The sequence below is a fragment of the Chaetodon trifascialis genome, chromosome 10 (genome assembly GCF_039877785.1).
Source record: "Chaetodon trifascialis isolate fChaTrf1 chromosome 10, fChaTrf1.hap1, whole genome shotgun sequence".
Lineage (NCBI taxonomy): Eukaryota > Metazoa > Chordata > Actinopteri > Chaetodontiformes > Chaetodontidae > Chaetodon > Chaetodon trifascialis.
Window position 1 is genome coordinate 14,320,289 of NC_092065.1, and position 15,175 is coordinate 14,335,463.

A 15,175-nucleotide genomic window follows, 5' to 3' on the forward strand; every position below is an offset into this window, starting at 1 on the left:
GTTGTTTTGTCTCATAAGTGATCTGTAAATATATTCTATGTCTTCTACGCTTGGGTCCTCACCTGCGTGAATAGGAACACTACCACCATACAGAAAGAATAAAGTGGGTATTGCTGCATTTGTATCATCATCATGGTTTATGGTGGAAGTGGGAATATTTTATTGAATTGTGAAACCTGATAAACTTGATAAATTGTTTCATCAAATTGCCTCGTAACAATGAATTGTCATCACAGCTCTGCTTTGTGTGATTTGTTAAACAGCTTAAATGATTACTTTTTCCTTTTTCACATCACTCTCGCCTATCTGCCACAGCCTGATCTCAACACATACCAGCCAGTGAATAGGCCCATTGAGTTCTATTTGAAGTGGCTGTCTAACCAAGGTCCTCAAAGTAAATATGAATACAGTGCATTCTGTCAGGGTCACAGTAAGCTCCCTATTCACACAGCCCCACGTCTACCACAATTTCCTCAACAGCCAATCACCATTGCACTGGAATCCAGGGAAACCATAGCAACCGTGAGGCCTTGGATGTTATTGGCAGGGTCAATCGAGTGAAAGAGAAAAGAGACGGAAGTTAAGTTTAAAGAAAAAAGCCAACTGATTCTATGCAACTGCCAAAGCTGCCACTGAGCTGTGGAGATTTGACAGTGAGTCTGTTGATGAACCTGCTATGAGCTCAAATAGACATTATTTGAACGGCTCATTGGCTTGATGCAGCTCACAAAGTCTCTATGTACTGTTTGAATTTTACTGAATTGTCTGTCTCTGTCTCTCTCACACTCCTGCAATATGTCTGGGTTGGTTAGTGGTGAGTCACCCATCTTGCTCACTCTGAGACAAGGAGATTGGTGCCAGGTACGTGAATGATAGAGTGTGATGTTTTTGTGATGTTTGAAGATCTGCTGTATTTGTATTTACTGTAGTCGTGTTTCCTTCACTGAAAGAAATAAAGTCTAACATAAACATTGCGTAAAGTACATAGTGGAAACTGAAAGGGATAAAGAAAATACCACCAACACTTGTTTTATGTAATACAGTCCAATACAACAGTGCTCTACATTGAAGCTTCAAAACTGCATATATGAGCCTGAAACTTGGTCTAAAATCTCTAGAATTTCCCTCTGCCGTTAAAAAGCTCTGACGAAGCAAGAACAAAATCTAAAGTTAACCAAGAAAAGGGGGGGGGATCCTTAGTCCTAAATGAAAAAGAGTTCAACACTTTGAGAAATCTCACTGAAATGAAATAACCAGAACGATTTAAACTTTTTCAGATAATGGTGTTTTCATGTAGCACTACATCATTTTTGTTCAGAGGGTGATTAAGAAAATGGCTTTTCAGGGTTCTTTAAACTTCACAAAGAAGAATTTATTACAGAGCCTCAGCACTGGATTGCAAAGGTGTCTCTGTTCCTGTGTGAACCCCATGTACAGGGATATGATAATCACTAAAAATGAAAAATTACATTTAATTAAAGCTCTATAGCGCATCCACTGCAGCGTCTAGCGTGGCCTGTTCTTCTTTGTGCATCCATGTTTCTTTTCGGATTCTTTCCTCTATTTTGTTGTTTTTGTTTGTCTCTCAGCATGTGTTCATGCATGCGCTCTGCTTTAACCTCCACAACAGTGAGTGGGAGAGGTTAAAATAACAGAACAATGGCTGTCACTGCCATGGAGGACACTCTCTTTCTCACTCTCTCTCTCTCTCTCTCTCTCTCTCTCACTCTCTCTCTCACACACACACACACACACACACACACACACACACACACACACACACACACACACACACACACGTTAGAGACAGACGGACAGACAGACTGACTGATAGAGAAAGAGAGAAAGAGACCTCCAGGAACAACTTGCAGCTGCCACCCCTTATCCAGAGCTGCACTGGTCCAAAGAGAGCATACTGGCCTACATTACAATGACACTGACATATACTGTACAGCAGTATACAGAGACTGTGTGTCTGCTTTCAGGAAGCATACCGACAGTGTCATATTTGATATTGTGTGTGTATAGATAGATAGATAGATAGATAGATAGATAGATAGATAGATAGATAGATAGATAGATAGATAGATAGATAGATAGATAGATAGATAGATGTGGACATGCATACATAATATGTGTGTCTGACAGGGCTGTGCATGTTTATGTTTTATCCTGCAGTGAATCAGGACAGAGGTGAGTGGCTTGAACTGAACGTCCTTCCCTATTAAAATAAAGTGAGGCCAGTCTCATACCTTCTCCAGTGTGTGACAGAAACTAGGCATCGGCCATAATTTGTTCATACTCTCAAAGGAATCATAATCTGTAAGGTCACTCACCTGGTGCACACAGCACAGTCACGTCGAGGAACTGACGACGAGCTGTGACTCACAAAATATAAAAGTCTGTTTCTCCTTCCTTCCATATTTTGTTGAAGTAATTCAAAGAATTGTTTTGCAGTGTAATTAGACGAAAATTCTTTGTTTGTTTTCTAACTTAATGTGCATACAGTATTTTCTTTGTTAATTATGTCGTGGAAGTGTTTGGAAAATTGCATCAGTAATAAAACAGAAAAAGCTATGAAGCACTGACGACTGAAAATCAGACTGGTTAGGACTGGTAAATATTTAGGTAGACTATTTGTAGATTTTGTGTGAGTTTATGTGTGTATGTTAATTTGTGTGACAGTTGGCTCTTCTCTCCCACTAATCCCATTGTTTTTGCTGTCTTGTTTTTACTCAACCCAAAACCAAAACCAAGGGCCAGTATACTTGAAAAACAATACAACAGAGGTTATAAAATTGTCTTTGATCCATCCTTATTAATGTCTTCAAAATTTACATTTTCAGTGTGTTTACACTTTATTGTTCCTCTTAAACAAATCAAGGTTTATTTTGTTTCAACTGTCTTTTATGGGTGGCTCAAATTCCAGGGCAGTTTTGTAACCAAACAGAATGAGTCCTCTTAATTCCTGTTATAAAAAATTCCCATTTATCATTCGTTGTAGAAACTTCGAAATTTAGGTTGGTAGACATTTAAGAGTGTGAGTGAAGGCTGAGGCCAAGCAAAAGTATAGCGCTATGGTAAAAGAGTGCAGTCAGGTGTAGGCTGACTAATCAAGCGTTGAGAGAGGGATGAGAATTGAGTCCAGGCCATTTCTCACTCCTAAGATGACCATGGATCATTTCTTACAATCCTTTTGTGGGCACAAAAAGGCATCAGTCAGTGGAGAAACTGTGACAGAATTGCTGTGGCCTGCCACCTGACCAACACCGCTTACTGCTGGGGGACTTCATTAACAGATATGGATCTTGAGGCTCAAGGACTTGTTCCCAGCAAACCCTTAACCTCATAGAATGCTGGCCATAGAGCCTTATCCTAGCCCCTTTCATGTTGTCTCTGCAGATCCTATCTATCTCGAGTGAGACAAACTATATAGTGGCAGTTTAGCCATTCTTTTCACCTCCTCCATCCCCTGTCAATATGGATAGCGTGAGCCTCTGACACACTGCTTACTTCAAAAAGATGCATCACGTCTTTGGCTAAATCTTTATCAGTAGCCCATTGGCTGAAAATCAATACGAGGGGAAAAAAAGGTGGGCATTAGTGAGCATGCTCCAAAAGACTACGCAAATCTGTGACAGTGGCTGTGCCAAACAGATAACATGAGAAAGTAAGAGAGGGAGAGAGTAAGAGGCTGCCTTAAAACACAACCTATCCGTGTTATATTGAGGGAGTTTCAGTCAATGATTTTAAGTCAATTAGCAAGTGATAAAAAGGAAAGGACAGAGAAAGGGAGATGGCAGCAGTTATGACAAGATATCTTCACAGCTCATTTGCAACAAGGCAACATACAGCCAAATTCAAAGCATATGACTGACTCAGCTGCTGGAGATAAGACAGCAGCCACCCCAGAGAAAAGATTCACATGAACTCCAGTGCTGTTGTCAGGGGAGGACTATTGTCTGGGCCCTTGTTTTCAGCGGTTAACACAATGGCTATTCCACTCCAGCTCTCAGCCTCTTCACCCTCGACACTGATGCAGCAAACTTGAATCGACTGAATGGTTGATAGTATTATGTTAATTCTGGACCTGCCTCCCCTTTTGCTTTTAACACTGAAGAGAAGGAGGAAGAAAAAAGACGAAAGGAAGTAGTTGTCAGTGCGCCTGTATGTGGCTGGTTATCAGGCATATTAAAAGGCTTTAGAAACAGCCAGTAGACTCTTATGAAGCAGCTAGCATGGCCAGAGCCACGCTGCGCTGAGGAAATAATAAGAGTGCTCTTTTTCAACCCACACATACTGTAACAACCAAGAACATTCTGTTTTGTCAAAGCAGAGCAGCCATCACATTCTGACAGTGATTGAATATTCAGCAGTATATCGCGCTCACATGTTGACGAAAATGAAGAAACACTTGACATAGTCATGGGAGTTCCATCTGCTTGTTGAGGCCCACCTGTACTCACACACTGCCAGGTGTGCTGGCACAAAATACTAGCACCTCTCCATCCATCCATTCAGAGCTGAGGAAACCTCCAAAATGAAAATATCATTAGAAGTATTTCCTCCATGCCTGCAATATTTCATATATCTTATTTTGTTTATATGTACAGTACATCCTTTTTAAATAATTTTCAAACATTAAAACAAACTTCTGAGAAAACTGACTCCCACTCAACCTGTATTCCAGACTGTTACATAATGGATGCCCCTGTTTTGTTTTACTGCACCAGAAGAGTGTCTACTGTAATGCAGTCATCTTATTGTGAATGTCACAGAAAATATGCACATGTGGTAACATAATGCCAGCCAGTGCCTCACAGCACATTATTAACCGTCTCTTGATGGTACAGTAAGTCCAGCCCGGGGGTTTTAAATGAAGTCGTGGGATTCCTGACAATTCACCATGCTCCATAATTATCACAGGGGTCATACTGTAATTTCCTCCTTATCCCCAAATAGCCTCGGCAGGAGCATGTTTGTATTGCAACATAAACCTTTTAAATGACCGGTAACCTGCAGGGTTGAATAGCATTTGTTGAAATCAGAACAAAAAACACAGATAGCTGGTGAGTGATTGTATGAAGGGCAACAGTATACTGTAAGGTCATAGGTAAGGTGGTTCAGTCACCACAGAGACTACGCACACTTATTCATGGCAGCTGACCTTTTAACTGCATGACGTCAAGACAATGCGTCAGAAATAAGTTGACACATACAGCAACTGCAAAAAATAGATAATCAAGATAATAAAAATCAGTCTGCTTTGCCATTGTTATGTGATATATTTTGATATATTTAGATTGCATTCTCAAAGTGCTTGCTTTGCTGAAGTAGGCTCGTGTTGTACCTCATATCACGATGAACCAGCCACAACTGTTTTTCTTCTCATTAAAAAGACGAAATATCTCTGTTTTTTCCTCTTTCTTTTTTTACTTGATGAATGTCAGAGTCAGATAGGAACTAAAACCTGCACATAAGCATTAAAGGAAAAGAAAAGAAACTGTAGAACTGTGGGATACATGTATTTTTCCCCTTCACAGTCACTGAGAAATCAATGTTAAAAACTAAGCTGAGGCATCAAAGACCAACAGCCTATCTGACCTGCATAGAGCCCCACTGTGGGGTATAATGCAGCATTGTACACCAGTTACTTAAAGACCCATTCATGCAGACACTAAGTAAATGCATAGGACCGTAAGATGGGGCGTTTGGGGTAGGATACGATTTACAATACTGCCTCCAGCCTTTACGATTGAACAACTTACACACAAATGGAAATATATTCAGAGAGAAGAAAAAACATCAGATGAAAGTGTTTCTGATTAGAGAAATACAAACCAAAGGTTTTTATTTTTCATAGCCTCCTTTGTCTCTCCATAAAAATAGTGTTGCTCAAAATAAACTGTGTAAAGAAAAAGAAAAAGAAAGTCATGTTTCAGTGTAGTCCATGGAAAAGCCCCAGTATCAGACATTCATGTTGTTTCACTTCAATCCTCTGTTTTTTCTCTCCAAAAGCAGAACGGTCAGCAAAGCCCTGTATCACTGCACCACATGTCTGTTCCTTTGAAAAATTAGCATCGGAATGAGCCCTTGCAGAGACAAGTCAGGCAACTGCTGTAATGCATTACTAAATTAGCCCTAAACACTACACAAGCCATTAAGAAGCATGTAAAACCTAAGGGAAAAGAAATAATACAAAATGCAACCAATAACAGAACAAAGTATTTGCAACAACTGTTATTAGCCTGCACTTCATCTTTGCCAGTTAAACCAGTGGGGAATCATGTGCATACTAAATAAACATGTTTAGATATGCTACAACTAAGAAGCACTGCCATTGTCAAATAAATGCAGCTTAGCTCCAGTGAACAGAGGGTTAAACCTTAGCTGCAGAAATTCACTGCAGTCCAAAAGCATTTGGCTGATAGCTACTGAACAGCACATTCTATCTGTGCCATTACGCTGCTATCCTTGGACAAATGTTTCTATCTATCTAGATTTTACTTGTGTGTCTTTTTGTGTTCCTAAGCCTGGAAATACCATTTTATTGCATATAATATTTGGCACAGTAAAAACTGGAGCTTACATTGGGGCTGTATTTAGAAACTGGTGCCTGTATAAAGAGTTTTTTTTACTGCATCCTAAATATGATCAATAAAACAAACTAAATGTCTCTTTTCCTACAGTAGACAGTACCACCCTCTATTATCAGTCACAAAAGCAATTCAGTATCTTTGTCCTTTTTTTAAATAGAAGTCACCAGTTATTAGAAAATAGTTTCAAATTACTTTATTTTCTAATATAATCTGCATGTCTCACCACTGCCTGATGGTAGTTTCATTTATATATATATTTGTATTTTTTTTTCATATTTATATACTTATGTATAGGCATGTACAAGAAACAAAAAACTGTCTCTGTTTTGCACTTCTGTACAAAAGAAAGTTACCGTTTTGTTCTTTGTGCATTCTATTGCATGGACTGGTGAGCAGATGGGTGGAGAGGAGAGGTTGGGGCAGAGTCAGAGATAGATCCATAGGGAGCATTACTCAGATTTGGGTCTCTTGAACCTTCTCCTTGCCGTGAGTAGTCTTAATGACGTAGGGATCAGCAATGGTGCTGATGTGGCTGTGATGCTGTCTGACTGAGCGATGAAGAGAGTTGTTCTGGGTCCAGTGGGCTCCGTAGCCCCCTTGGCGGGATGAGGAGGAGGAGGACACATACCCAGGCTTAAAGGTGTTGCTGTTGTGTTCCACTAATGTAGGCAGTACCAACCCTGTGTCATCAGAGCCACTAGATCCGGAGGTGGGTGGCGGAACAGGAGGAACCTCTTCCTCCATCTGTATGATTTCTATGGTCCTGGCTGCTGCCACAGTGCTCCTCTGTTGATGTCGCTTACGCAACTTATAGAATGCTATCAACATGGCAGCTGCCAGCAAGGTAACAGCAACAAAACAGCCAATGATGATTTTGGTGGTTTTCATCACCTCATCCAGGCTGGCGGCTGGCCCACTAGGGACTCTGGCAGTGGGGACTGACACCTGCCTTGGAGTCTGAGTGTTTTCGAACAGCACAGTAGGTGTAGAGATGAAGACGGGCTGAAACACAGAGGGTGAGGCAGGGACAGTTGGCTTGGGTTTAGGGGTCTCTTCCACTGTGGGCTCCAAAACTTCCACTGTTACGGTGGTAAAATAGGACAGATTAGACGTGTTGAGTTCGGCATTGCTGACATTTAGGTAGGCTGAAGCATTGGAATTTCCTGCCATGTTGCTCACCATGCAGGTGTAGACCCCCGTGTCTGATGGGAGAACATTGGAGAAGTTGAGTGTCCCATCATTAAGGACAGATATCCGTGGATGAGCTGAGCCATGGGTCAATACAGTCCCATTGGGGAGAAGCCATCGGACTGAGCTCATGGCAGCTGTACGACACTTCAGTTCTGCCACCCTCGCAGCTGAGATGTTCAGATCTCTAGGAGCATCGAGTATGAATGGTGCCGAACACTGAAAGGTGGTCTGATCAACTTCCACGAGGTATCGTCCTCTCATGTGAGCCGGGGTGTGGCAGCGTCCACAGCAGGTAGAATTTGTGGGAATGTATTCTCTAAGCCACCAGGAGAGCCACACTACATCACAGTCACATCGCCAAGGGTTGTGATGCAGGTGTAACTCCACCAGGTACTGTAGAGGGGTGAAGAGGTTATGAGGGAGGGATGACAGGTTATTATGGGCTAAGTTTAGCTCCACCAAGGCTGTAATGTCATCAAATGCGTTCCTCTCAATGGTAGTGATGGCAGAGTTCATAATCCACAGTTTACGTAAATTCTTAAGCCCACGGAAGGCTCCAGGCTTCAGTTCTGGGAAAACATTCTCTGATATCTCTAGTTCCTCCAATCCCAACAGTGGAGAAAGATGGGGAAACTCCCGCAGGTTGCACATCCCCAAGTTGAGGTACTTGAGGTTTTGAAGGCCCTCGAATGCCCCATCAGAGATGTACTCCAGCTTCCTCAGTTCTCCCAGGTCCAGTCTCATGAGGGAGGGGACACGGTTGAAGGCATAAGAGGGGATGCTCTCAATGGGATTGTTTCTGAGCCACAATTCTCTCAACTTTGACAGGTACTCAAAAGCTCCACTGGGTATGACAGTCAGTCTGTTGTCGAACAGCTCCAGAGTATTGAGACTGGTCAGGCCATTGAAGGCCCCCACTTCAATCTGTCTGATAGCATTTCTGCCCAACTGCAGTACCTCCAGGTGATGCAGGTGCCTGAAGGTATCTGCCTGTATGGTCTCTATGCTGTTTTCCATCAGGTTCAGGTACCTGGTGTTGGCTGGGATGTTCGGAGGAACCCTAATCAGGCCTCGGCGGGTACACACCACCTTGTTGAGCTGGTTAGTGCAGGAGCACACACCTGGACAGTTCTGTGGGTTAGCCGAGCCCAACGCAGGGCCTGTGGACTGGCACATACTGAGAGCAGGCACCATGAGGGAGAGCACGGCAAGCAGGGCTGCGTTCCAGGTAGGCTGCACACTAACCTGGCCCAGAGGACTCATGGTGTGGAGGGCTCATTATTCTGCATGGCGGGGGGAGACGGCACACACCAGAGGACAGACCACCCTAGCCTGGCTGGAGCAACTCAAGGCTCCCAAGTTCCATCGACAGTGCAGGGAGATGCTACATCAAAATTGGTGTGTGAGAGAGAGAAGGGAAAAAAGAGGGACCGTGAGGGAGACAGAGTGAGAGAGATTAATACAAGAGAAATAGCAGAGGAAAAGCTGTACAGCATTGTAAGAAAAAGGTTTAACAACAGTGTCAGTGACGTACCTCATTAGTTTGGAAGTGGTCCTTTTTGCCTCTTTCCAAACGTTAAAAGCAACAGTCATGCATCATGTTCATTTATAATTCCCTTCCATGGAAAGATATGAGATTGATGTTTTCTTGTTTTGCCTTTCTGAAAAAGTGAGGTGGCCCTCTATTAGTCAAGGGTACAAAATGGCTCCTGGTATTAAAGACTGAGAACAGCATGAAAAGCACTCACAGGCAGAGGTAAGGCCATGAAGGCTTGGCAGGTGCCTGGATCCCTTCTGCCCCCACTAACTGCCCCCCTGCCAGGCTGCAGACTCCAAAATGCAGCTCCACTGTGGATAAATCACAATGATCCATAACGCAGTAAAACGCCAGAGAGGAAGAGAGAAGTGGTGACCAACTAAAATAAATAAAAATCCCCAGTTCTGTCGGCTCCTGATACATGTGTTGGCTTGTCGGCTGGTCGCCTGTTTGGTGGAGAGACCTCCCTCACTGTGACTTTGCCAAGGGCTACTCGGTCGCTGATTAGCCCCGTTGTGACAGAGACTGAGAGACGGAAAAAGGCTAAAGAACTCCCGGCACAGTCATCCCCCTCTCCTCTCCTCCTCTGTGTTCCTCTTGCTTCCTCCCAATGTTGGGCTGGCCCTGGTCAGAGCAGCTGCAGGCTGCCGTGTGCACAGTTAGCAGTAATCCGTCTATTCCTCCTGGGGGGAGGGGGGAGTTGGGGGTGGTGGGAGAGATGGTGGCGCTGGGTGGGGGGTGGAGAAGGGGATGCGCTGCACTGTTGGAGCTTCGCAAAAGGCTGTCGGAAGAGAGAGAGAGAGAGAGAGAGCACTCTTGTCCTCTTCTGCAATGAGAGAAAAGAGAGAGGATGACGCTGGGAGGACGTGTGTGGAAGTGGGCTCCGTATCTGTATCCAAAAACAGAGAAAGGTATTAAGGATTCTTCTCTCCACTCGCTGTTTGTCCCCTAGGCTGTCTCCTGCAGTGTTCCTCTGCTTGCTTATTTGTTAGTTTTTCTCCAGGGCTGAGGTAGTAAGTTGTGGCAGTTAGCCATGTGTGTGGCTGTCAGACTTGCGGCTGGCTGGTTGACTACTGCAGTAGCCAGAGTAGAACAGAGAGAGAGAGATTGAGAGAGAGAGAGAGAGAGGGAAAGAGAGACAGAAAAGAGAGATTGTGAGAAGGAGAGAGAGAGCCAGTGACAGATCAAGAGCAAGAGAAAGATAGAGTGCGCGAAGGAGAGAGTGTGTGTGAGAGAGAGAGAGATGGAGAGGAGGAGGCACGCGAGCACTCAAACAGGCAGCCCACCGTCACAGAAGCAGCAGGAGCAGCATTCTAATCCACATCTCCTCTTCTTGTTTATTCTCCAATCTCTCTTTTCTCTATTCCCCCCTCCGTGTCGGTATTGCAGGCAGCAAAGATGCTCGCTCTGCCCCCTCCCTTTGTCCTTCAGTGGGAACGTGAATGTACTGCTGACGCACTCCTCTCAGCTGCTCAGCCAGCCTCAGAGCAGTGCATTGGTTTGATGCAGTGTTCCTGTGTATTAACACATTCAACCTCCCCTCCTCCCATATCCCTCCTTCTCCCACCCCTCACTGTAACTCTCTTCTCCTCTCTCTCTCTTTCTGTCTCTGTTTCTTAGGTGTTCTGTCCCTCACCCTCTTTCTGTACTCTCACTCTCTTGATCACTTTACCTGTGCCAATCTTCCCCTCTCTGTTGCTGTCTTTGTCCACACCGCCTCCCCCCAACCTATCGTTAAAATTGAAAGCCTCCCATTCCAATGTATCATACAGAGACAAGAGGTCAGACTCTACTCCAACTCCAGAGTGGTTTTGTGTTCTGTCTCTCTCTGTATCGTGAGCGCAGCAGTGTGCCAGTGTTTTCCAGTGCGGCTTGCTGCTCTTCCTCATCTCTTGTAAGCCACAGTTTGGTGAGTGTTTCCCTCATGAATTATTACCATAAAGGACAAACAGTGTTGATTGTTTTATCTGCTTTTCTTGTTTTCTTCGTTTTGTTTTGTTTTTTTTTCATTAGTAGAGGATTTATCATATGTGTGTGAGTGTTTTGTGGGTGGAGGGGTTGGGTTGGGGTCCGTGACATCATAGAGGACTGAAATGCTGACTCCGCTTCTCCGTGTCTGCTGGGCAGTCTTCTCTTCAGGGAGGAGAAAGATGAAAGAGCTTGCACACAGTTATCTCTTAGAAAGATGAGAGAGAAAGACGGGGAGATAGAGGAAAAGAGACTTACGGAGAGAGGCGGGGGGTGGGGGGAGATGGGGCTGGGGGAGATATATCCACGTCCTTGGTGAAATGGGGAAAAGGAGCCTATAGAAGGAAGAGAGAAATTAGATAAATAGGGACAGAGAAGAAGGATGAGGGAGACAGATGAGGGAACATACTGCATAGTAGCCTTCTCAGTGAAATAGCACAGAAAGGCAGAAAAAAAGAAGGATGAGGAGTAGGGATGAGGAGTAGGTGGGATGAGAGGAGTGTTGATAGTGTTGGATTAAGCATCATTTGAATGCAGGAGAAAGAGTCTCCTTCTCTGCCTTCGGTTAATGATCACAGCCCCCCCTTCTCTCTCTTGTCACATACATGTATTTATTTGCTGTTGTGGTTGTGGTCCACAAAAAGAGAAAATACTGTAAATAAATGTGCCAGTGTCAATTCCAATTTTAATTCCAATTCATGAAATAAATAGGACATGACTGGATTTTTGCATCCCCTGTGTAAAGATGTTACTGAAAAATTCATGCTCCGTGTCCACATTGGACCATAAAGAGGATAAAGTGATACCGAAGCTAATTTAAATGGATGCAAGGTACAGCTTACTTAAGTAGAGCATGAGGACTAATGCATTAGTGTTACTGTATATGATCCCTTGTTTGTGTTAACCATGACATGAATATCAATAAAATATTACACTAAATAAAACATAATTCTCAGTATTATCTTCTGGATACTTTGCAATAAAGTATTAAAAAGAATGTTGCTCTTCTCTATGCATTTCTCTTGCAACAAATTCATTTTAATCATGCTGCATTCATGTCACTTGTCAAAAACAATTATCTCTTACCTGTCAGAAAACTGAAGCAACGCGGATATAATGTGCTTGGACTTTTAACCTTCAGCAGACTAGATCGACCGAAAGAATGCATTCTAGGCCTAATACTGTATGCTTTTTTTATTGTATCATGTAGAGTTTAAAGTAATGCTTTTCTGTGCACACATTGATGAAAATCATGTGCACACATGTATTTTATATTGCATACTTGACTCATGACAGCATGGCTTTATCTTTATGTCCATACTAACAGGGTGGTTTTACATGGTTTAAAACTGCAAGAGAGGAAGAAACTGATGATAATGATGATGATTGGAACCTAATTATTTGATATTAGATTTTTTTTTGTCATCACAAAATAATTAGGGTTGACAAAAATGGACAGTACTGATGCTATTGGTAAAACCACCATTTGCAATAAATAAAACATATTCTTCGCATGTCACACAAGTATTGGGTGTGGAATTATGGGTTATGGCTTTGAATTAAAGAAGACTGCAGACTGTCCATTGATCTCCATTAGGAGTAATGCCACTGTGTGTAACAAAGGAAATGAGCGTAACTTCTATCTCACAGTTTGTTTTGTGCATCAAAGAATGGCTTTAGGAGAGCCAATATAATAGATGAAAAACAAAAGGATGAATGAAAAAATTCACTAAGGTCTGTGTTTTTCAGAGGCAACATGCCAGCTAGACTAGAAAAGCATTTAAAAAATGTGCCAAGTGCAGCTCATGTACCTGTTCTATTCCAATTAGATATGAGGGGAGATAACTATTAGTTAAGGTGTTGCAGGCAGGGTTGGTCTGATAATTGATGGCCATGGTTGTAGCTGCTGTGTTAATGCTATTACAGGGGGCATGTGCATGGAAAGGTCAGTTAGCACACTGACGTTTCCTCTTGCTGGCTTTATGGCTCTCTCTCTCTCCACCTCCCTGTCTTTTTCTCTCTGCCCCCCTTCTGTTTGCACGGCTCCATGGGGTATCAGAGTAAGAAATGTCAGCCACAGTCTGTGTGTAGTCCAGAACTCCATCTAAATATGTGATATCTGGTTCGGGATGAGGATTTATTGCCATCTGAAAATTAATATATAGTGTGTGGTAAATCATAGAGAGTTTTATGGAATTACTCTGTAGTATGATATAGCATCTTGTGCTACAGCGTGTCAATTCCACAATATTACAGTCATAAATAAAAATAAAAAAAAGATTTTCTTTCCAATATATTTGTATGTTTTGAGCTGGGTGGGACATCTGTTCAACTAATTTCTTTGGGTCTTTCAGACTGAAATATACAGAATAACAACAGTGGCCACACCAGGCAAATCATTGATTTGTCTGATCAAAACATTCCAGGGAGGTTTTTTTTTTGCGCACTGATCATCAAAGTAGTGCACCATAACCATCATTTCTGCTTCTGTTCTTCTTTCATTTAGAATATGTAGATATCACAATGTCATTAATGGAAACTTTCTATCGCTTGACAAGCATATGGAGCAGTCAGCTGCCTTTTTTCATACAAACTGCACGGTGTTATTGAACCATTCACAGGAAAAGCTTATCATAGTCTTTTGTGCCTGTATGCTTGGTTTTCCTGTTCTGCAGATCATCTGTAAATATTGGAGCTGAACTAACCTACAAAAGTGGTAAAGGTTTTATACAAATCTTAAGCATCTTCAAGACAAAAAAAAGGAAGAACCTTGAAATATTGACAAGAACTGAACAGATAAGGTCAAGGCCAAGGAAAGAACAGCTTCCAGCAATCAACTGTTTGTCACCCGTGATCAAAAATTGGACTCCTGCTTTTATTAACTGTAAACTGACATAATTGTGAGTGTTACCAAGCAGAGAAACAAGCACATGGAATTATACCAACATATGTCAACGATCTAAGCCACTCGTCTCTGTTACCTTAAATGCATGGTTGAATAGACTTAATCAGATCAAATGTGGAACTATTCCCTGACCTGTTCAATCACAGCTGGGCATATGTGAAGCAGGTTCTCCTCATGGACATGTTATGATGTAGTCTGAATCTGTGGACTCAGGGGAACAAGCCCCTGGTGTGGGACACTGAATGTTGGCAAAACCCCCCTGCCCCATTGCAGCAGCTGTCAAATTTCAAACTCACTTTGTTACTTTGTCGTGGTAACCGGGAGGCTATGTCCACTGCCCTGCAAGAGGGGAAATCATTCGGCCACAACATCCATTACGATGCAGCTCCAAACAGGCAAAAACGACGAGACATCCCAAGGCAGACAAGACTCAGTCCTTCTGAGGGGTTGAGAGAATAGTTACAATCGTTGAGGGGTGTGGGTCAATACCACACTGGGGTGGAGGGGGCTGGTGCTAAACATCGGTGGGCTAAAAGCAGCATGGTGTAGGAAAGAGTGGGTCAGGTCAATACTGAGCGAGTGACATCCTGCCCTACCAAGCTGCGTCAGGGTTAGAGGGGAAATTGAATGTTGCAGGAAGTTGAATCCACAGTTAAAAATGTGTGTGTGACCCAATTAGCCTGTGTGGGCTGTTACCATCACTGAAGGTTCAAGCTATGACGTTAGATGGCTCTGGGAGTGCTGTGAGTTAGCTGTAATGGCGGTGTTGCTTCATAGGTCTGCTGCTAATAACTCTGCTACTTTACCTGTCCTGATGTTGCTCACTCTTACTGCTGACATCTGAAACAACGTGATGACTGGGAGCAGCTGTTCCTACTGAAGTGAATGAGGGTTAAAAGCTGCAGGCATGCGTTGCTAGCTGACCCCGTGGTCACAGGCCAAACACATATTCTATTGAGCCATAAGGGTCAAGAC

At 43.0% G+C, this 15,175-nt stretch overlaps 1 protein-coding gene across 2 annotated transcripts; it reads right to left on the reverse strand.

The window, feature by feature from the left end:
• Nucleotides 1-5,409: 5,409 nt before the first annotated feature.
• On the reverse strand, nucleotides 5,410-10,721 carry lrrc4.2 (leucine rich repeat containing 4.2). Of its 2 annotated transcripts, XM_070972574.1 has the most exons (3): nucleotides 9,539-10,402; nucleotides 9,325-9,451; nucleotides 5,410-9,174 (listed from the first exon to the last, which is right to left on the reverse strand). In XM_070972574.1, the coding sequence occupies exon 3, from the start codon at nucleotides 9,051-9,053 to the stop codon at nucleotides 7,053-7,055; it is 2,001 nt and encodes a 666-aa protein (XP_070828675.1). In that variant the 5' UTR covers nucleotides 9,054-9,174; nucleotides 9,325-9,451; nucleotides 9,539-10,402; the 3' UTR covers nucleotides 5,410-7,052. The 2 variants fall into 2 exon arrangements, with proteins under 2 accessions (XP_070828675.1, XP_070828674.1); XM_070972573.1 differs by having other exon boundaries at nucleotides 9,325-10,721.
• Between the last annotated feature and the right edge of the window lie 4,454 nt (nucleotides 10,722-15,175).

Coding starts and splice junctions, on each gene's coding strand:
- lrrc4.2 (XM_070972573.1), bottom strand. CDS start 9,053: ATGAGTCCTCTGGGCCAGGTTAGTGTGCAGCCTACCTGGAACGCAGCC.